Here is a 24,388-nt window from a genome sequence, read left to right on the forward strand (position 1 = left end):
TGTGTAGTTATACCATTTGAATCTTTTTAATTGGAATAATTTATTATAGGTAATTATAATGATATTCAGCATAATATTATACAAGTATTACTTCTAAAATAGATCTTGGGGACTTCCCTGGTGGCGCAGTGGTTGGGAGTCCGCCTGCCAATGCAGGGGACACGGGTTTGATCCCTGGTCCAGGAGGATCCCACATGCCGTGGAGCAACTGGTCCCGTGTGCCACAACTACTGAGCCTGACCTCTACAGCCCACAAGCCACAACTACTGAGCCTGCATGCCACAACTACTGAGGCCATGTGCCACAACTACTGAGCCCATGCGCCTCAACTACTGAGGCACATGTGCTCTAGGGCCCGCATGCTGCAACTACTGAGCCCACATGCTGCAACTACTGAAGCCCGTGTGCCTAGAGCCCGTGGTCCGCAACAAGAGAAGCCACTGCAATGAGAAGCCCATGCACTGCAATGAAGAGTAGACTCCACTCGGCGCAGCTAGAGAAAGCCCATGCGCAGCAACGAAGACCCAATGCAGCCAAAAATTAAAATTAAAATAAAAAACTAAAATAGATCCTGTTAATTCACAGAAAAGCATACATGGTGTGGTTTAAATAGCTTATTTATTTGATTTGTTTCCAACCCTGGTACAAAGCTTTCTAATATTTATGTATTCTGTCTTATCTGATTGTCACAATAACTAGTGAGAGGGAGACCATCATTATTTCACTTCAAAAATGAGAAAACTGAGATTCATCAAGACTAAGTGACCCACCCAAGGTCACAGAAATAGTACATATTCTAGAGATGCCACCCATTTCTTACCAATCATTTCTTCCTGGTACTCACATTCTTGGAGAAGCTCTCCTTCTACAGACCCAGAAGAACCAGAAGCAACAACTTCAGGTACCACCCTGACGGATGCTCCTTATCCTTCAGCTAGAACTGAATGGATAAGCAGCATCTGCCTGATCTGAGCTGAGCCAATCAGATTTTCTCTCAGAAACTGGAAACTAGTACACTGAAAAACCAAGTTAGTTTTTGTTGAATGCTTAAATAAGGGATGTTAAGGCCAGGGCTTGGGAGAGCATGTTCACAGTAAAGCAGAAAAGGAGGGAAAGGGACAGAGGGGAGGAGAAGCAGCAGAAGTGGAGGGAAAAGCAGGGACAATTTGCTTCTACTGAGATGGAGAGTAACCTTGCACAAAACTGTTTCCAATCCAGCCACAGTTCTTGTGCTTGGATTCTGGAAAATACCCTCATGTATCTCCCATAAATCCTCCTTTCTGCTGAAGCTAGTTTGAATGGGCTTCTGTTCCCTAAAACTGAATGATTCCTAAGAGTGGCAGCAACTAAATTTGAATCCACATTTCCTGAGTCCAAAACTGGTGCTTATTTCACTGTATCACCAATGAAACACAATAATATTTATTAGAGAGATTAAGGAATTAGCCAATTTTAGTTTGAACCCACATTCTGTATAGTCATAAAAATTCCTCAAATATTCCTTCTGAGGGTAACAAAATCAATCGTGACTATTTAACTTTAGTGTAGAATAAAGCCGGATGCTCATAAGCTCATATGCACACATTATTTATAAAAAAGACAAAGTGAGTAGCCAATTTACCCTCAAGTAATTTATTCCCATCGTAAACCAGATATTTCTAGGATTTACTCAGATATCCTGTTCATTTGTTTACATATTCAGAATATCTATACTTGGATTATAGTACTCACAATCTCCTCAATCATGTAATGTTCTACTATGCCCCTCATTATTAATTGCATTTTGTCATTAAGAATAAAAGTTGGGGGACTTCCCTGGTGGTGCAGTGGTTAGGAATCCACCTGCCAATTCAGGGGACATGGGTTCGAGCCCTGGTCTGGGAAGATCCCACATGCAGAGGAGCAACTAAGCCTGTGTGCCACAACTACTGAGCCTGCACTCTAGAGCGCGAGAGCCACAACTACTGAGCCCGTGTGCCTAGAACCTGTGCTCTGCAACAAGAGAAGCCACTGCAATGAGAAGCCTGCGCACCACAATGAACAGTAGGCCCTGCTCACGGCAACTAGAGAAAGCCCGTGCTAGTTTGTATGGCTAGATGATATATGTACAGCTACTCTGGAAAGAAATTGGTAATAATGGTAACCGCATGGTAATACTCCTCTTTTATAAGTAGACAACAACTTGTACAATTATTAATATTTACTGTCCCAAGCCTTTCTCTTTGGAAGAAAAGAATCATTCTATAACTGACAGCATGGTGATACTTGGCATCTATGAAGGTCCTGGGGAGTTGTCTGAGATAACAGGGGATAGCCTGTAGACATGTCTGGACTCATGCCAGCTGCTAAGCAGTCTGGTACCAAGACACTTGACAACTATGAGGACTCTAAGTCTCTACACTGCCAATGTCTTTGCTTCAAGAGAGAAATGTGGGAAACAGGAGGTACTGTCAGGGAATGTGCCCCACAGAAAGCGTGAACTCAGATATCTTTGCTACCTAATCTTTAAAAAACAAGTTTTTAAGTGTCCAGAGTGAAAGAAACCGAAGTTTAGAATATTACTTGGGTGTTTCTCTTTAAGGAAAAGCGTCTACATCAACTATCGCGGTAGCAACTAGGGATTACAATGAAGTACTTGCCAAGAACTTGGAAACAGAAATAAGCCCGTACACTGAGAGTTAAAGTAAACATATCATGAATAAGAACAACAATACATATAAAGGTATCTTAAAGAGGCAGAATGAAGCAGAGAAAAGGGAGAGAGAACCATGGGCAGTGTTTCTGCAGGGCCTTTCTGAGATGACATCAGTCCCCTTAGTATGACGATCAGTGGCGTGGAGCTGGGTGATCAGGCATCCATATCTCTGCTCCCGAGGACAGCAAGTAGACTTCTGATTTTGATCTAGCTTCCAGGCAGAGCCTATCCTTATCAATGAAAGAATATCAAGTCCTCTGGTTAAGGAAATAATAAATTGGTTTAACTGGCTTCCTGTGACCATGCCCTTACCTGGTCATAGATGACTAGACAAGAGTGGACAGATGACCCAAGTCCAGCCTATTATTTTTCCATCTCTCTTAGGTATCTGAGGTAAGTCTCTTGGTTAGTAGGAGTATCTTAGAGTCTGATTACATTTTGATTTACTAATGATTTGGTTTCTGATCTCATAAAGCTAAAGACTTTAGCACAAGGTCTATGAAGACCTGATGGCTACGCATGCCATAAGAAACTGGAAGGTCACACATATTAGGATGGCTACTGTCAAAAAGAACAGAAAGTAAAAGATGTTGGTAAGGATGTGGAGAAACTGGAACAGTTGTGCATTACTTGTGGGAATGTAAAATGGTGGCAGCCACTGTGGAAAACAGTATGTTGGTTTCTCAAAAAATTAAACATAAAATTACTGCATGATCAAGCAATTCCATTTTTGGGTACATACCCAAAAGAACTAAAAGCAGGAACTCAAACACGTATTTGTACACTCACATTCATAGCAGCACTATTCACAACAGCCAAAAGGTGGAAACAACCCAAATGCCCATCGATGAATGAGTGGAATAACAAAATGTGGTATATACATACACTGGAATACTATTCAGCCTTCAAAAGTAAGGAAGTTCTGATACATGCTGTAACACGGATGAACCACAAAAATACTATGCTAAGTGAAACGAACTAGACACAAAAGGCATGATTCCACTTATATGAGGTACCTAGAATAGTCAAATTCATAGTGACAGGAAATAGAACAGTGGTTACCAGGGGCTTGAGGAGCTATTGTTTAATGGGTACAGAGTTTCAGTTTAGAATGACAATCAGTTCTGGAGATGGATAGTGGTAATGGTTGTACCACTGCAAATGTACTTAATGCCACTGACTATACACATAAAAATGGTTAAAATGGTAAATTTTATGATATATATATTTCACCCCATTTTTTTAAAAAGCCATAGAAAAATGTTAGTGGTAGAATCTAGGTTGTGGGTATATGGGTGCATTCACTATAAAATCTTTTGACTTTGCTGTATGTTTAAAATTTTCAATAATAAAATCTTAGGGGAAAACCCTAGGAAGTCAGCTTGTCTTTTCTCGGCAATGCCTTTCTACCTTACTAGACACCTTTTGAAAGCAATTAACCAGTTAAGTTTTATTAAAAGTATCTATTATTTGGCCAAAACATCACTTTAGGGTACCCAGCGGTCTCTTTCAGGCAAAGTCTGAAAATTAAAAGCCAAAGTAACCCTTAAGTGAGAAGTCATAGGAAATCAACTTTTTAGTTGAGTATCCTGAACAAATACAGACTATTCAAGGTTACACTAAATTATATTTAGGGTGATGTGCACCCATACGCTACTGCCAACTTCTTTGTGCCTAGTCACACCTGGCATTTTTTCTGATGACAAGGCAAAGGCTGAGAACTTGAATCTAGTTAGAAAGAGACGTGAACTGTGTCAGGAAACCTTAGTTCTAGTCCCATTTCTGCTGTTAATTGGCTGTATATATGGTCTTAGACTTTATCTGCCTGCGCCTGAGTTTCCACATATACAAAAGGAAGAAGCTAAGCAATATGACTTCTCAAGTTTCTTCTATATTCTAAATTTTAAATTGATTAGTAAAAAGTACCTCAGCAATCACCACCTTTCTAAATCTTCAAAACTGTAACCAATGTAATTCAATAACAATTTGGCTATAAGGAGATATATATATGTATATATATACACACACGTATATATGTTAGATAAACACACACACACACACACACATAACACACACACACATTCTCTTACCCACACTCAAAGAGATTAAAATATGGCAAATCCTTCATTTAACAAATATTAATTGAACACCAATTATGTGCCACTCTGTTAACACTAACTTGCAATTCAACAGTTTCACATGCCAGATAGATTCCCTTCTCTCATGAAGTTCATAAGTAGCATTAGAAAAACAAACAAGCAAATAGGTGCTATTATGCAAAGAATTAAAATAAGGGGATTTGAGAGCCTGCGTGCCGCAACTAAGGAGACTGTGAGCCACAACTAAGGAGCCTGCCTGCCGCAACTAAGGAGCCCAGCTGCTGCAACTAAGACCCAGTACAACCAAATAAATAAATAAATATATTTTTTTAAAATAGGGGAATTTGAAAGAGAGTGACTGGGTTGCTGCTGTAGACCAGGTGGTCAGGGATGGCTAGTGGAGGAAGTGACATTTGAACCAAGGTGCAAATGACAAGAAGGAGCCTTAGCTGTGGAGATTCTATGGGGGTAGGACTCAGGGGAAAGCTATCAGGTGAAGGGAACGGGTAAAGAAAGCCCCAGGGCAGGAAACAAGTTTGGCATGCTGGAGGAAATAAAGAGAGAGTGATAGGAAATAATGCTGCAGTCAGACAGGCATCAGATCAAGTAGGGCCCTGCCACTCAGGGTAAGTGATTTGCACTTTATTCTAGGATCACCATATTAGCAGTAAGGAGGATGAATTACAGTAGGGCAAGCACTGAAATATGCGGACCATGATGTAATCCAGGAGAGAAATTTTAGGGGCTTAGACTAGAGAGGTCACAGCTCACTGATCTAACAGTCAAGAGAAGAGGTGAGCAGCAGTTGTACCAAGAATTATACCCCAGGATAATAAGCTATCTACTCCTGGGACTTCTCTGGTGGTCCAGTGGCTAAGACTCTGTGCTCCCAATGCAGGGGGCCCGGGTTCAATCCTTGGTCAGGGAACTAGATCTCACATGCCAGAACTAAGACTGCATGCCACAACTAAAAATCCCACGTGCTGCAACTAAAGATCCCACATGACACAACGAAGATAACTGGTGCCTCAACTAAGACCTGACACAGCCAAATAAATTTTAAAATAACAACAGGGACTTCCCTGATGGCGCAGTGGTTAAGAATCCGCCTGCCAACACAGGGGACACGGGTTTGAGCCCTAGTCCAGGAAGATCCCACATGCTGTGGAGCAACTAAGCCCGTGCACCACAACTACTGAGCCTGCGCTCTACACCCTGCGAGCCACAACTGCTGAGCCTGCATGCCACAACTACTGAAGTCCGCACGCCTAGAGCCTGTGCTCCACAACAAGAGAAGCCACCGCAATGAGAAGCCTGCGCACCGCAACGAAGAGGAGCCCCCGCTCACCGCAACGAAGAGGAGCCCCCGCTCACCGCAACTAGAGAAAGCCTGTGCGCATCAACGAAGACCCAACACAGCCAAAAACAAATTAATTAATTAATTAAAATAAATAAATTAAAAAATAACCGAAAAAAACAACCCCCAAAAAACAGTATTGAAAAAAAATAAGCTATGTACTCCATAGCTATAACAATAACAGCCCTTAGACATTTACTTTGTACCAGGCCTGGTTTAAAAAAAATACGCACACACACGCACACATTTTTTGGAAATAATTTGATTTACAAAAATGTTGTAAAAGTAGTACAGAGAGTTCCTGTATACCCAGCTTCCCTTAATGTTAACATCTTACATAACCAAACTAAGACATTCACATTGGTACAACACTATTAATTGAACTACAGACTGATTTCACCAGTTTTTCCACTTATGTTCTTTTTCTGTTCTAGGATCTAATCCAGCAACCCTAATGTACTTGGTTGTCACCTCCTTAGTCTCCTCCAATCCATGATATTTCCTCAGCCTTTTCATGTCTTCATGACTTTGATACTTTTGAAAAGTACTAAAAAAAAAAAAAAAGAAAAAAAAGAAAAGTACTAGTCAACTATTTTGTAGAATGACCCCCAATTTGGATTTTTCTCATGTTTTCTCATAGTTATATTGAGTTTATGCATTTATGGCAGGAATACTGAAGAAGTGATGTTCTCTTCTTGGTGTATCATATCGGGGGTACATTACTAGTTTTGTCTTATTACTAGTGATGTTAACCTTGATCACTTGCTTAAAGAGATGTCTGTTGGGTTTCTCCACTGTAAACTTACTTATTTTTTCCTCTGTAATTAATAAATTCTTGGGGGAGGATACTTTGAGACTATGCAAATATGCTGGTTTCACCTTAGACCCTTCAACCACTGATTTTTCTACTTCATTCTTCTACGTTTATTAATTGGAATGCTTCTGTAAAAAAGAGCTGTCCCATTGCTTTCATCTATTTATTTAATTAGAATAGGCTCTTGGATATTTATTTTATGGGTTATGCTCTATTACTAATGTTATTTATTTTGTTGCTCAAATTGTTTCAGCTTTGGCCATTTGGAGCTCTTTCAGGCTGGCTCCTATGTCTTTTTTTTTTTTTTTTTTTTCTATTTTTTGGCCATGCCATGTAGCATGTGGGATCTTAGTTTCCCGACCAGGCATCGAAACCACTCCCCCTGCAATGGAAGCTCGGTGTCTTAACCACTAGACCGCCAGGGATGTCCCTCCTATGTCTTTATTACCTGATCCTATACTTTCTGAGCACTTCCTTACTTTCTGGCCTTACCAAAGATGCACTAAGTTCATCCTATATTTTCCCTTCCTTAGTCCTGGAATCAATCACTTCTCTAGAGAGCCATGGTTCCTTTCATTGGAGAATGGTATTTGGAAACCAATATGTGGGCACTAGTTGTGCTCATTGTTACTGGGGTATTACTACTTCTAGGCCCTCTCAGTGGAAAGAGCTTGGAATTATACCAGTTGACTGCCAACGGTAGGAAACTGGGAGAGATGTTGATGCGAAAGGAGTGATGGAACTGTTCTGTATCATGATTGTGTGTTTATGAAAACATATAGAACTACACACCAAGAGAGGATGAATTTTACTGTATATAAATTTAACCAAAACCCAACACAAAAACCACTAGGATGTGGAGGGAACCCCAAAAGGAATACAAGCTAACAAATAACCCTAACACTATTACAAATGAATAATACAACCACACTGAAGGGACTGGAGAAAAAAAGAACTAAACTAAGTTTTGGAAAACAGTATTTTGACTGGATACTGAAAGGCTAATGACAAAGAAAACTGGAGCTGTGCACAGCACTGAGCTTAGCTAGTAACCTTGCTCCTTACAGGGGCTGGGGTAGCAATTCCGAAAATACAGGTTGCACAAATAAGTGAGTATGTTGCAGATAACAAGAGTCAGGTGTCTCATAGTTGGAGAAAAAAATTACGAATAAGAGAGAAGCCTAGAATGGTCCCTGTGGTACTGAACTGGAATCAGAGATATCATTATGAATTTGTGGTCTTAAAAAAAAAAAAAAAAAAAAAAATTAACTGTCGGGGCTTCCCTGGTGGCGCAGTGGTTGAGAATCTGCCTGCCAGTGCAGGGGACACGGGTTCGAGCCCTGGTCTGGGGAGATCCCACATGCCACGGAGCAGCTAGGCCCGTGAGCCACAACTACTGAGCCTGCGCGCCTGGAGCCTGTGCTCCGCAACAAGAGAGGCAACGATAGTGAGGGGCCCACGCACCGCGATGAAGAGTGGCCCCCGCTTGCCGCAACTAGAGAAAGCCCTCACAGAAACGAAGACCCAACACAGCCAAAAATAAATAAATAAATAAATAAATAAGAACAAGGCAAGGATATCGCCTCAACACATTTAAAAAAAAAAAAAATTAACTGTGTGTATGTGTGTGTAAAAATACATATACACACATATAAATAAATATAGAAACAGAAATAAGTATAGATGTATGTGTATGCATGAGTTCATAAACATAGATTTATTTCCAGGCCTATTTTGAGTGCTTTACACTTATTAACTCACTGATTATTTACACCAAAATTTTAAGAGAAACACTATTATTTTACAGGTGAGATAACTGGGAATATAAGGAACTACCCTTGGCTACGGAGCCTAGTGAGTGGCAGAGCTAAAATAGCAACCTTTATAGGCTGGTTCCATAGCCTGAGGTCTTAACCAGCACGCTAGACTGCCTCTTATAAAGTGAAGGGAGTTTATTGAAGCCGGACATCCCTCCCCACAAAAAACCAACAACATGAAGCAGATAAAAGTAAATAAGCAGGAAACTGGAAGGAGCAGGGCAGCCTTATGTGACGTCACCATCTCCTAATTAGGTTTCAGAAGTTTGGCCCTGAGGTCACCACTGCAAAGCTTTTGACAATCATCCCCTTAAAGTTATGGCTACTGTGAAATCACTGCAGAACAGATGTGGTTTTATGTTTCCATTAAGAGAGCTGGAGTGCATTTTCCCCTCAAAGTTACAACTATTCATCTCATGCTGACCATCAAAAGGAGTCATAAGCCACATGAGGACAACTACATTTCATCTATCAAGGAATAAGGGCATTTAAGATACAAACATAGGAACTGATTCAGATAACAAAATCCAACATTTACTGAACTCTCAGGATGACCCGAGTACTTCTTGAAACTTTTTAGTATAATGGACTAACTAGTTTAATTCTTATGAGCTAGATAACTGTTTTTATCTCTATTTGAGAGAAGGAAAAACTGAGGCAGAGAGAAGTTACAAAAAGTGCCAAGGATCACACAGCTAGTGTGAAGCCAGGATGTGTCACCACCATACTATGATGCCACTCATAAAAGTTATGCTTTTCACTTGTAAGCCTCTGACAAATCAAATAAACATCGATAGTTAATATTAAAGCACACCACAAAAGAAAAATTTCAAGCATTATACATGTTATAACATTCACTTTAGACCCACATATTTTAAAAGCTGACTAAAATGTACCCAAAATGTTTAAAAGAAAAAAGCCTCTGCCTTCCTCATTCAATAAATCTATTTTAGGTATGTTGATGCCTTCTAATGATTTCTAAAGCCAGTAACTGCATGTGATAATTCTCAGATTTGCATTTGCTTCAAAGAAAATCTACCTGTCAGCGATTTTTCTGCTAAGTAACCTGTCATTATTTGCAGATTTTTTGGTTTATATTTGGGGGCAGAAGGAATTTAAGGAGATTAAAAAAAAAAAAAGAACAAAAGAAATTGTCAAATAATTTAGGGCTATTTTAAAATTCTTCTCAGTTGCATTTTGCCTTTGGATTTAATGTCAGGAAAAAACATAATAGTATAAAAGTAAAATGAATAAGATTATAAAAAATGTTTTCTTCAGAATACATAAGCAAAAAATACCATAGCCACAGTTATTTGAGCAATTTAAATGAAAGCCATAAATATTTCAAAGTTATCACCATATGCTAGCACATATATCAAATACCTCATGTCTTGGATAAGAGAGACCCTGAGTGTTGGCAACATAACTCCTGAGTCAGATTTTCTTCTTTCTGGTCCAAGGGCAACTATGTAGAAAAATATCAGCAAAGTATTAGAAAAATAACAGTAAAGACTTAAAAAAACTACATGGTTCACATTCCATAAATAAATACTTTGAAATTATTTTGATGTGAACAAATTTTAAAGACAACAGAAAAGCTCAAATTTGTTTACCTGAATGTTCCTACTTTATTAATACAGTAAACTAGTTATTTTCTTTCTAGTTAATATGGGGCTGTATTTGAAAATTTTAAATGAATCATGAAAGCTCACTTAGCAAATAAGACAATGTGTGCACATTTTGGCCAGAAGGGCCAGTCACTTTCTAAAGTTATCATTCTAATAGCTCCAAATAATTACAGGAAAGTAATGTCTGTAAATTAACCTACTAAGTACGTGAACGATCTCTGGGCTTGTGAACTACAATTATACAATTCCCCTTTTGAAAGAATGTTTAAAAAGAAAAACCTAAGAGTTTGGATTCTTTAGTCTGATATAAGTTTCTACTTCAAAGTTCAGAATCCAAACTACAGTATGTTTATCATGCAAAGTGAGTAATCTTAATGGACAGAAGTATAATGTCTATGAGCCATTCTCCTATGAAGTCTGAAGAGCTAACATTTATAAAAGAAGGAAAGATTATTCTCTTATATAGCAATGGCTAAACAATCAATTATTGGTTAATATGTTGTAGCTGGAGTGCTCAATCTCACTTTAAATGAGACGCTGTGGAGTTTTGTCCCCTTTCTTTATTTCCATTTTCCCACCTGTAAATGGAAAGTAAATTGCAACATCACACTTGGCAAATACATTGATAAAATCAGAATTTAGGATGTGGGTTTTCGTTGTATATTAAACTTGCATTTTCTCAGTTTTTAGATCCATTCTACTTCGGGGGGCTAGAATACAATATCAGAACACATAAATATACATGAAGCTGGCACTGAAGGAAGATAGGGAACATTTTGGTGGATTAGGATCTGCAAGTTTTTGGCACTTGGTGAAAGAAGCTGGGCTGATACTTGGCAGGTATAAATGAGCACTGATGGGGTTGCCAAGACAAAGAGAATGCGGCCAGACCAACCCAAAGGCAGTCCTTTTGAGGGCCTTCCCTACCAAGCAGGTAACTAATAGGGCATTTGTCTTGGCAGTTTGGGGAGGGAGTTTTCAAGGGGTCACTGAAAACACTGGTTCATCTTGATACCCAAGAGGTAACAGACACCGAAGACACTGTTCCAGAAACTTGCAGGGAATGTGCTGGTTGTCTTCCTGTCTGAGACTATCATCACTTAAGTGTGTTAATTAATGAAAGCACATCCCTCTTTTGGGGGAGAAAGTGAAATACCTCAGAGAATGTCTCTACACTCCAGATGATTAGACAGCATGAAAGATGGCCACACACGTAGTAAGAAATGGGTTGAGGGACTTCCCTGGTGGGGCAGTGGTTAAGAATCCGCCTGCCAACACAAGGGACACGGGTACGATCCCTGGTCCGGGAAGATCTCACATGCTGCAGAGCAACTAAGCCCGTGCACCACAACTACTGAGCCTGCGCTCTAGGGCCCATGAGCCACAATTACTGAGCCCATGTGCCCACAACGACTGAAGCCCGCACACCTAGAGCCTGTGCTCCGCAACAAGAGAAGCCACCGCAATGAGAAGCGCACACACAGCAATGAAGAGTAGAGAAAGCCCGCGCATAGCAACGACGACCCAACAGACCAAAAATAGATAAATAAATGAATTCATTTTTTTAAAAAATGAAATGGGTTGAGAAGAGAAAAAGAAAAGATCATGAGGCAGGAGAAAGGAGCTGAGACCAGAATCTGGCAACTTGGCCAGAGGAAGGCATGACAATACAAGGAATCATGCCTCAGGGAGCAGAGAACAGCTGAGAGACTTAATAAAAGAGGAGTCTGACATTTAAAGAAGCAGTAGCAACCACAATAAGAGCATTCACAGGCCTAACCATGTTCTGGAATCCTGTTTTGGAATCCTGTATTCTAGCCACCCTTCACTGATCAATAGTCCTTAAACATGCGATATACTTTTTCATGTCTCCATGCAATTCGTTAAAGTCTCTGGTTCATCCTTTAGTGATTCTGTATCTTTCTCCTTGTTTATAGCCTATTTATCACTTCAGATTGAGAGCAGTATAGCTTAATGGTTAAGAACATGGCTTTCTCAAGCCCTACAGAGAACTTAATAGCTCGCTGACCTTGGGTTGGTCGTTTAACCCCTCTATGGTCTGTTTCCTCATCTGCAAATTGGGGACAGTCACAATACCTACCATATTCAAATAGATGTAAAGCACTTATAATAGTGCCTGGCATAAAGTAAGTTCTCAAAAAAAAAAAAAAAGAAAGAAATTTAGCTTTAATTTTGCCTCTGTGTGAAATCTTTCCTGAATATTCTCTTTCCCCTAGGAACACTGTTGGATAAGTCATTCCCCCTCTCTCATGGGACTTGTAAAACTGAACCTCTATCACAAACTTACCACAGTTTAACACTTCTGTTACTCCTATTAAATTATACGCCTCTTGAGGCTTGGTCATATCCTATTCTGAGAATATCCAGAGGGCCCCTCAAAATGCTCAGCAAATACTCACTGAGGAAGATGAGATTATTTAGGGCCAGATGGCAGAACCTTAAATGACAAGTTAGAAAATTACAGAAATCCTAGGGAGGGGAAAGAAATTTTGAAAAGAAATGATATGCTTCTCAGTGCTTTTTAGTTAGTTAACTAGAGTGATAGTGTGATGGTATAAGGGCTATAAGGGAGATGAGCTAGAAGTTGTTCCAAAGGCCAGCCTGTGGATGAACTAAGACAGTGGCAGCCAATGAGAACGAAGAGGAGAAATATGCAGTGGACTTAAATGACTGGATTAAGGGTAAGCAAGACTCAAGAGTCACAAACAATATTAAGTATGAATATAAACTGTATTAATATATACTATCCCATAGTTAGAACTTTCCTTAAAATTTTTTAACCTTAACTTTGCAAATGAAGAAACTGAGGCTCAAAGAGGTTAAGAAACCTGCCCAATCATATCCATTAATTAAAAGGGGCAGAGTGTTCTGATGTCATGTCCAGTGGGCTGTTACATTAAGGATGACTTTTTGGCTTATAGTTTGACTGAGAAGAGGGTGCTGATGTCATTAAGTGAAATGGAAAGAAGAAGGGAGAAAGTCTGACTGGGACAGGAGGGAGAGGTGCTAAGATAATGAGTTTGTTTCAGGATGTGTTGAGTTTGAGGTCCCAGTGGGCTATGGACGTCTAGGAACTAGGGATGGAGATAGAGATTTATGAAAAATCTGCTAATGGGATAGTTGGATGATAACATCGGATTAACTGTCAACAAAAAATGCTGAAGTCCTAATGCCCAGTACCTCTGCCATAAATGCCTGTTGTTTAAGCCACCCAGTTTATGGTCCTGTATAATGGTAGTCCCAGGAAATTAATACAGTACTTTATTAGTAACTTTGGAGGAAAGTTTAGAAGCCTGTGAACAAAAATGCAGATTAGGAATAAAGGAGTAAGGCCATACTTTTTATCTAGAGATCTAAAATCTAAGAAGTTTCCATGAAGTCTACTCTAGCCAGAAGAGAAATTTATGAACTATTTTAAAATGTGTATTTCTATTAGTATATATATATATATATATATATATATATATATATACATTTTTTTTTTTTTTTTTTTTTTGCCACACTGCATGGCTTGCAGGATCTCAGTTCCCCAACCAGGGATTGAACCTGGGCCACAGCAGGGAAAGCCCTGAATCCTAACCACTAGGCCACCAAGGAACTCTCTATTAGTATTTCTTAATTCACTATACTCAAATGCAATAGGCTTCTTTCTCCTTCAATATAAACACTCATGGATTTAATACTTAGCCACAGGAATTCCTTTGTATTCTGCCTGAATCAATGTTACTGCATAGACAGCAAGTTTGTAGAGCGCAGATTGCATATATTATTTTTATAGAGCCATCTATAGTCTACGGACAGGTAAGTAACTAAAGAAAACTTTTGATGAAAATAAGACGTTTAAAGAGTGACTCCAAATTCTTGGCTAGATCCAGAATAACCGTTCAAAATGGTATTTCAACTCCCTTCTGCATCCTACCCCACTCCCTATGTCTAAGCTGGTCAACATTCTTAAAGGTAGAAACTTTGGGGTGATATGTCAAGAACAGTGCTCTTTCTAGAATCAATTGCATTCTGAGATCTTTTCTCTAAAATAGGACTTTTAACTACTAGGTACAGTGTCTTGGTCAAAATTTGACTAGGTCAAAATTAAGACAGTTTTAAGACATGGAGGAAACTTAAATGCATATTACTAAGTGAAAGAAGCCAATCTGAAAAGGCCTCATACTATATGACTTCAACTATATGACATTCTGGATAAGGCAAGACTATGGAGACAGTAAAAAAGATCAGTGGTTGACAGGGGTTAGTTAGAGGAGAGGGAGGGATAAATAGGAGGAACACACCATTATTAGGACAGTGAAGGTACTCTATATGATACCACAATGGCAGATCCATGTCATTAACATGTATTTGTCTAAACCCACAGTCTGCACGACACACCAAGAGTGAATCCTAATGTAAATAAACTATGGGCTTAGGGTGACTATATGTCAATGTAGGTTCATCAACGGTAAGCAACGTACTACTCTGGTGGAGGATGATGATGATGAGGGAGGCTATGCATGTGTAGGGGCAGAGGCTACAGGGGAAATCTCTGAACCATCTCTTGAATATTGCCATGAATCTGAAACTGCTATAAAAATAAAATCTATTAAAAAAATTTCAAGACAGTCTACCCTGCTATGGTCCTCTTACTAAGACAGATCTTTTCCATTCTTCTGCAACCCTTAAAATGTCTGATTCCTGTTTAGTGCTGCTTCTGAAAGAATAGTAATGATCTATCACCTAATCTCAGCCTGGCTCGATGCTAATAAGAGCTGTCTTCAAACCCACTGTGAATCTCTAAGGACTTGGAGGATCTTTCCTTAATATGAAGATGCAGACTGTTTACTGCCATTAATTAGGAAGCTAAGTAGTTGGCAAACAAAAAGTATTTTTTGGGGAAACAAACAAACATCCAGATTTAAAATCATTAAAGTCAGTGAACTGCTAATTTCTAAATAATTAGAACACACTGTTTCTCAACAATGAACGATTTTACTTTTAAACTGATTTTTTAAAATACATTTCACACTGTCATCTTTTTAAGTCCTAACTTCGTGGGCTGAATTATCAGAAGTGTTAGAGCAATATTTATCAAATCCACCCCTTCAGACAGACAATAAATTTGATTTCAAAAGCTACACAGCTTACATTAATCCTACTTAGGATCAGTACAATATTTAGCTTATGTTTGTTCTTAGATCTCCAGCCCTTCATTGACACCTGGCAGTGCAGCACAGGGACTGCATGCGGCTTTGACACATTCCATATTTCTGAGCCTTGACTTCAGAGTTGTACTGGTGTCATCACTGACTGACTGAAAGGCCCTGCAAACAGCTGAGTCTCTGGTCTCTAGCTCAACCACCCACAATTTGACCATTCAAAGCCATGAACTTGCTGGTGCTGCCTGGTAGCTGCTCACTTTAACAGCTGGACATTCTCACATGCCTGTTCAGCCCAAGAGTCAAATGCTTCCACCTCCCTGCTTAACTGAGCTTGGCTTTGCAGCATTTCATCCTACAAATGGTTATTTCTTCCTAGGAATTTATTTATTCTAATTAGGGTAAACTACCTTGGTTATGGCCTTACGTCTGAAGAGCTAAATCTTCTATGAACGTGGGTAAACGTTAGAGATAGTTTCAGGGAATATGCCAATGCATTTTTACTTTTTCAATAGAAAAATGGACAACGGAGATAGATGGACACTAGAGAATGCTTTTAAACTCTATCTAAATCTTTATAAATATAGTTACATCCTGGGACATCAGAACCTTGACATTCTGTTTAGAGGGGCTCCAGGGCAATGTAGTATCAAATTCATATTCCTAGCTGTTTTATTGGATACATTGAAAAACTAGGTTTCCAACAATAAACACCACATTTAGGGTAGTATTGCCCTCTAGGGGCAGTGAGGGGAATGGAAATAGGGTGGTTCAATCATATTTGCAATGCTTTATTTCTTAAACTGGTGGTTGGCTTATGAGTTTTTAAAAAAAGAAAACTTTTTTTTTTTTACATTTTTCAATGTCTAAAGTAATCAATAATTTTAGAAAATGTTCCCAAATAGCTGACTCAGTATAAAACATTTTACCTCTACTGGCTTTCCACGGTTACTTCTACTTTTTGTGAAATAGATGGTTATTTTACCGTTATTAGGTAATGACTCATGATACTGTAACATGAGATGTCTTGTTATAAATTGAAGAAGAAATTTGATTTCTGAATATTTTTGAAACGTATATACACGTTTTCTCCCCTGAAAGATTATTAACGATGTGAATAAACTTTTATTTAAGTAAAAAACCAGTATACACCACACCCTAATACTGGTGAGAGTAAGGAATACCACTTGTATGATCTACGATTACAACTCATTAGAAGTTTTCAAATGTTTTCTGATTTGATCAACACTACAGCCTTGGCATGGCTAATATTATTTTCCCTATCTTGTGGATGAGGAAGCTGAAGATCAGAAAGGTCAAGGGACTTTTCCCAGGTCTCACAGCTAGTACGTAATATTGCTCCTTCTACTTTACCCCGCTTTTGGCAAGATGGGATGAGCGTCAGCTTGAGAGAGGTGGAGACAAAGCCATAGGCACTGACTTTTCACATGGTTCACTGCTGCCAGTGCTGTAGAAACCATCAAGCCAATGAATTCTCACCTGGTGATTCTGCAAGGTGCTCTTGTTTCTCTTCTCTGTCCTGAAACTGAATTAAATGTGACCACAAAGCTGACTTCCCCTGAAAGTACAAGGCATATAAAATTTTTCATTTTATAAGAAATGATTCATCAAAAAATAACTTATCAAAACCATTCACATTGAAATGCCTATTATTTGAAGCTGGGAGACCCAAGCTCATCCACTCCGAGCTGTGTGACATTCTGAGCATCCCACTCACGTGTAGTGAGGGTCATCCTTTGCCTCACTGACAAGACTGGCAACAGCCTGGGGAAGGGCAGCTAAGCAAAGGGCAGGAGTGCAGCCAAGGAAATTCCCGACTTCAGCTCGGTTGTTACTTAGTTGTATGTAACTAGGGCTGTCTACACTGGCCACACAAGCAAGCATGGAATTAAAGGCTCCAGCAGCACAGAATGTATTTCTGTATGCAAAATATGTTTGGATGTATGCAGTAGCAATGAGGGAAGAAAACTGGGGCAAGAGGAGATAGAGAAAAGGGGACAAAGAGAGGAAGATGAACAGAAAAAAAAAATAATAGAAAGGGAAATGAGGGACAAAAGCAAAGAAATCATCTATGTTTCCACCTTGAATAACCAGATTACTTAAAATGGCAAAGAACTGTTAATTCTGGCTAATAGATTTTTTTCTTGGACAGTGATGAAAGCAGATACTTAATGGAATCTACAGGGGATACAGCCTCCGCAATGAATGTGTTGTTTTATCTTTTCCTGTTTACCAGAAAAGAGCCCCAAACTGTCTGCTAATCATGGGTTATATTTTCTTTTTCTGGAACTAAAATGCCTGTGGCGTATTTCTAGTCATCCTGTGACAAAGGGACATAACCTTTAATTTTTATAATATCTTTTTCTTTTTGTTACTTTTCTTAACAGAGCTCCTAACTCGCCCTGTCACCAGGGTCTCTTGAGACTGTTACCTGCTTGACCTGCAAGCCATGGCTCCAGATCCTTTCCAGCAGGTCACAGAGGCTGGCGATCAGGGTGTTCTCCTCCAAGCCGGTTATGTTTGCTTCCCCATGGCCCAGTTCCACTGCTTCGTGTCCCATCTTTTCCACCAACATGCGTTTTGTCTGAAAACATCACACGTGGTCACAAGTGTTAACCCCAGCAGTGAGCCCAAAAGCCATCAAGTCAATTCCTGGATAAGGAGATCTGGGTTCCCCTTCATTATACTTCTAACTGCAGATTTTGAATCACCTTGGGAAAAGTGTCTTAATCTCTGTGGTCAACTAACAAGTAATATTATGTATACTTTTACTATTTTGTCAGAGAAATAGTCACTAAAGAGAGACTCTGATGCTATTTTAAAGTATCCTCATGTAAATGCTTATGTACAACAATTTTCAGATTACTAACTTGAATAATACTGGGGGATTACACCAGGCCTAGAAAATATACTATAGAATCTGAAACCCCATCCTGCCACAACTCACACTTCATCTTAGCATACTAAAGATATTCACACTTAGTTTTGATTGCACTTAGGCAAAAACTACAATACAAACAGGCAGCTCTAAATTTTTTCAGAACTGTCTAATTTGTGAGTGAAGCAGACCTCTTTTTTTCCTTTCTCTTTTTCTCTTTCATCTCTTCTCTGCTATGAGTATGTACCAGAAAATGGAAAGGAAATGGAAATCAGTTTCAAGTAAGTTAAGTTACAGCAGACTTAGCTGCCCTCATAAAATGTAAAGTGAGAGAGAATCTAGTTCCTCTAGGCAAGGACCTTGTCTGTGTGATTCAGCATTGTAAGCTGATGCTAAAATAGTGCATTTACTGAATACAGAGAAGGTACTCAAGAAATGACTGTCAAATAAATGAAGTTATTGGCTAAAATGATGTTCTGAGTTTTGTCAATTTGTATTGCTACCTCTGATAAACACAGATGTCTGAGAGGAGACTCCTGTGTAATATACACAAACCTACAACACAGCTAAGGTCTTCTTCTTTATGGATATACGCACACACATATGAGCACAGATAAGGTTCTGCACAGGTGCACACAGAGACACGTATAAACACATACAAAAAAATGTGTTGCCTTTCACATAAGATGATGACATCCCTGACACAACTTCTGACTGGCTTAATATCTGTCATGTTGGAGAGGAAGATAGCAATGGCTGAAAGGTGAGAAAAACCATGCAGGGCTCCCATTTCACTGACTCTGTGGCTAACAGAACCCATGGAGGTTCATGCCCTCAGTAAAGAGCACATGAGGCTTATGCCCCAGTAAAAGTGTCCTTCTAAGGAAGCTACAGGCTCAAGTGGGGGTTGGCTCAGCTCAGCTTCATACATGGATTGAACATGAATGTACACTGTCCTGCACAGTGAGTAATACATACCTTCATTCTACATTCTTTTAATAAGCCTTCTACAAATTTCCAGTTGGTTTGTGCAATCACTGCAGGAGAGAGGTCTGACAATTTGGGTTGCCTCAGGTTTTTTCCTAAACTTCGTGCCTCTTGCATGTATTTCTAAAAATTAAAGAGTATTTTTAATGTATAAACATCAGATATTCTTCTGACCTACTTAACCTTACAAACAAGTGCAGGAACAACAAGATGCAAAAAAAGGCCATAAGTGTATACGTGCAACAGCACACTGAAAGGTTTAGCACACTGAAAGGTGGAGGGTATTCATACCCCCTCTACTGTTAGCCCTGTGAAAAGGAGAGTGACAGAAGCCACACCAAGTAAAAACTCATTCAAAATGAGATGGAGTTTCATCTAGTTCAGTCTTTTTATTGGGAATACCCAGGGGTGTGATTAGTCACGATCATGGCTGGGATGGAAAAATTCACGTGTCTGAATAACAAATCCAAGGTTCTACAGGAACCCAGTGATTCTCAGATCACTGGTTTCCTCCACCCATCTCCCCACAAAACAAGAGCCTTGACATGTTTCTAACCTCTTGGGCAGTGCTGTCCAACCCAACCCTTTGCCCTAATCAAGTCACAACAGTAAAATCAGGAGCTCTGGAAAATGGTTGCAACAAATTTTATGACCTCAGGCATATCTGCTTATTCATAAAATGGGCATAAAACAAGCCCACCTGCCTCACAAGAAAGCTATGAGATCACTCTGAAAAGTATCATGTGCTCCAAATGCAGGAGGAGGCCTCTTGTTTCCAAGACATTTTGCTACATCCCTCCTTTGCCTTGTTCCACAGTCAAAAGAAAGCAGAAATATCATATTATTTTAGGAGACATCAGAGAGGACCACAGAAACTCAGACCACTGCTCTTGAGCTTTGATTAGTGAACTTCCAGGAAAAAAAAAAAAATCACTACACGTAATTAGCGCAGGACAGCTGTTGTCTCTCTTCTTTCTGTGGTACCTGCAAAAGCTCATCCAGATACCTTATGTTTGTATCAGGATCACAGGGCAGAATCTCCAAAAAGTCTGTCTTAGGTCCATATTTAGAGAATAATTGCTCTAAATTATACAGTAAAATCAGCAGTTTATTGGAGAAAGAGAGATTGCAAGCCAGCACATCCTCCCACAGATACATATGTGAAGTCTATCTTTTCTATCTTAAGGGGAAATTCGATATTATAAGAAAAAGATGTGTAAAATCCTTTGCATTCTTTAAATAAAAGAGAGTTTGCACATTTAATACATTCCCCTTGGAAGAAAAATAACCTGCTAAATCTAGTACAATTTGTTAAAAATCTCACCAATTAGGGATTCAACGAATCCATTTACCTTCTACTTCTATCAGCCCTCCTGCCGAAAGGCAGCATTAACAAAATAATCTCTTTTCCAGTGTAATTATTTTAAGAACAGATTAAAAAATGAAATGAACTCTGCAAGAATTTAGTTGCTATAACAGTTGTGTATACATCTTTCTGCTTCAAATCTTTTTTAGAGGGTCAAAGAAAGAGGAAAAATGGACAATGAGAGTCAATTATCACCACTAGGGAAATTAAGTGTAACAAGGTCTAGCAAAACATCCTGAAGGTTAATGTTCAAATAAATAAAAGCAGGAAATGAAAAGTTTCAGAAAAACAAACCTGAGATATAAGACAGGGATCATATATGAGATTATAATACCTGCATTTCCTATCATTTCAGGTTGTACTAATGTTATCTGGAATATTACAAATGAGAGATAAATGGTTGGTAAAAACAAATGTTAACTGTTAAATGTTAAAAGGGTTCTGTTTCTCCCCCAGCCTCAATTCCTCCATCTTTAGGACTTGTGCAAATGCAGAGAGACCCACTACAACACTCAATTCTCAAGAAGACTTAAGTATTAAACTTGGCTTAGGAAGAAACACACTGGCTACAAGGAAAGAAGTGAGGTACATGGTTAGGCAAGAGGCTAGGAAGAAGCCGCAGGCATTTTTCTTTTCTCTGAAATATATGCATAATTAGATTTTTAAAAGTCAATAACTGGATTAAAAATTAAGCACTGTTTAAAGTTTATGTTCTATTTTATAAATGACAGCAAGCTAGAATGGGGCTGTCCTTTGAGTGGCCATATTCACCAATCACCCTGCACATACAGGGCAGATGTAGTATTAGCCAACGGTGAATTCCACAGGGCCACGTGCAAACTCTCCTTCTGAGCACCTTTGCTGAAGTCACAAAATAAGCAACATTCCACAGACATGCACAGAATGGATACAGGGGTGGCTCAAGACCCTTCCTCACAGCAAGAAGTGAGGCTGCCCCTGTATACTACAAAAATAGAGCAGTGCCTTTACAGCAAACAAGTGACAATAAAAATGTGATTTTCTTTGGGGTCGCTGGAAGAAAAGGTGTATTTTAAGATAAAAAACTGAGAAGAAAGAGAAATCTTTCACAAGGAGTGGTTTTATAATAAAGTCGATTTCCCTACAGAGGGAAGCCACCCCAGGTTTCTTCTGAGATTTCTACTATGCTCTTCGTCGTTTTTGTCTAAGCCAAAAGCAAATCAGTAGGAGCTACCTGTGAAAATATATCCTATTATTCAGTAAACACTGAAATAACTGCTCTTTAGTACAGGCTTTCCCTGAATTTTCTAATCAACACACTGTCCCTCTAACCAACATGGAGCTTGTGAAGAGCAGACCACTGTAAAGTTAAGTAAATTTATATTAATATGTCTTTATACTAATATGTCATAATGGGAAAAAATACAACCAGGAGTCCTAAGTAACTCTGGCCCTCAGGTGAGCAGCTGTTCAGTGCAACCCAGTGTGCAGGGTTACTGGGAAGGGCACTGGCTTTGAGTAAGGAGGCCTGGCCTGTGCGCCTAGCCCTGACTTTGTGTGTCCATTTGACTTTAGGCAAGCCTCTTGGACTTCAGTTAAATCATGTCAAGTTGGACAAAGTTACCTCAAATGTTCCTCTTAGCACTAAGATTCTATATTGATGATCTGATTTTTCTGACCATATAAAATACAGACCAGGAATAAGGAAGGGTAAATTAAAACACTGTGGAGATAAAACTCGGCAAAAGAAAAGTTGTTTGAAAATGAATCACCTCTGCACTTTTGCAAAATGCTTAAATAAAAGAAAATTTGAATATTTAATGTATTTCCCCTTTGGAAGAAAAACAATGGTGCTAGATCTAGTCCCCCCTTTCCCCCTCAAAAACACCACTGATAGGGAATTCAAATAATCAGTTTTACCTGCCAATGGTATAGAATTACTCTTGTTAGTACACACCACCATGAAAAGGTACCAATCACAAAAGGAAGTGGAGAGATAACAGTTCACGTCACAAGGTGATGTGAGGCATTCTAGAGCTATGTGCACTCATACACATGGATGATTCGAGGAACACCAAAGACAAGATTCAGGAACATCTGCAAAGCACTTTCAGGCAAAGAACATACCAGGCAGCACTCAGAGAAGGATTTTTTAGGAAGTCGTGCAGGAGGAGGTGGACCCTGATCCCACTCCCAGAATGCCATGGAGTTCTGACAGACCACAAGTTCCCCGGAAGGCTAAGAGGATGGAGAAGTGCCAATGACAGAAAAGCAAAAAAGAAAAGGATAGGGAGAAAGAGACAGCAAAACAAGCATGCATATGATAAAGTCACAGCAGAAGGGAAGGGAGAGAAGAAATACAGCAGCACAAAAGAAAAGCAGTAGACAGGCTATGCTTCAGTTCTTAAGAAAATGTTTAAAATCATATATATATATATATGAACACATCAACAAAGAGCAATATATATATTTGGAATGCTGTTTTCTGCTTTATTTCTACCCATCTGAGTTTAGAAAATAGTTAATGGATCTTCTAACTACATTTTCTTTTGATCACAAGAAAAAATAAAAACTTACTTATCATTATTCAAATGTGTAATTACCGTTTTATTTTCAAGTAGTACAAATAAAGCATAAGGATCTCAATTTAAAATAATTTTAAAACACTCCTAAAAATGGTGTCAGCAAGCCAAGGACAAAGCACAGGCAAATATATCTTTACTTACTAAGTTTAAATTATGCTTGAAACTTAGAAAGTCTATGCTCTTATACCTTTTTTCCCTGTGGGAGACATACTGACCAAAAATTTATCCTAAGCTTAACCTTTACTTGATGTGGTACACAGGGAGACTTGTTTTACAGCCTTATTTTAGATGTATTAAAATTACAAAAAATGGAAAAAAAAGGTGTTTTCAGCTATGTCAGTATAAAAGGATTACTATTTTAAAACATAATTGAACGATTCTTTTAGAAGAACACGAAAGAACCTACACAATTGACACCTGCTGGGCTAAGTAGGCCTAGTTCACAGCTCTTGCATCAAGGCATCCCGGGAAGGCAGCCCACATACCTCCCTCAGGTCGTTGTCCAGCCCAACGTGCTCGGAATGTTGGCGAAGGCGGTCTTTCCGGCGCTGTGCAGTGGCACTCCGACTTACCCAGCGACTGAAAGAACAGAAGGGGTAGGTTAAAAGAAACAACCAAACAAAAAAAAGTGTGATCACTTGTCTTTAAAATAGAAAGAATGTACTGTTGAAAACCAAAGACCAACAATACTTATTTTTCAATCAATTCTTTTTAAACATATATAGCAGCTTTATTGAGATGTAATTTAGATACATACAATTCACCCATTTAAAGTATCCAATTCAATGGTTTTTAGTATATTCATAGAGATATGCAATCGTCACCACAATCAATGCTTTGTTGAAACGGACGTTAAAAAAATGCACAGTAGCTGTAATGATCCTCTCTTTTCCACCTTACCTGCCCAACAGAACCCCAAACCTGGATAGAGACTACTACCCTCTCACTTCCTTTTAAAATATCCATGCAAATTAGTTATTGATTTCCCTCATGA

General features: G+C 39.0%; 1 protein-coding gene across 4 annotated transcripts in view; it reads right to left on the reverse strand.

Annotated features, from left to right (window-relative positions):
• Positions 1-24,388, reverse strand: part of DENND5B (DENN domain containing 5B) — a 214,622-nt gene that overhangs the window by 25,976 nt on the left and 164,258 nt on the right. For all 4 annotated transcript variants that reach the window (XR_009505338.1, XM_059935599.1, XM_059935600.1 and 1 more), the window contains 5 exons: positions 23,880-23,973; positions 19,456-19,587; positions 18,031-18,183; positions 17,079-17,157; positions 10,166-10,247 (listed from right to left, as the gene is read on the reverse strand). Coding sequence is in view for 3 of the 4 variants with exons in the window: in XM_059935599.1 (XP_059791582.1) it covers positions 10,166-10,247; positions 17,079-17,157; positions 18,031-18,183; positions 19,456-19,587; positions 23,880-23,973 (540 nt within the window). In the remaining variant the exon portion in view is untranslated. The remainder of the gene's footprint in view (positions 1-10,165; positions 10,248-17,078; positions 17,158-18,030; positions 18,184-19,455; positions 19,588-23,879; positions 23,974-24,388) is intronic.

The sequence above is a fragment of the Balaenoptera ricei genome, chromosome 10, assembly GCF_028023285.1.
Source record: "Balaenoptera ricei isolate mBalRic1 chromosome 10, mBalRic1.hap2, whole genome shotgun sequence".
Taxonomy (NCBI): Eukaryota; Metazoa; Chordata; class Mammalia; order Artiodactyla; family Balaenopteridae; genus Balaenoptera; species Balaenoptera ricei.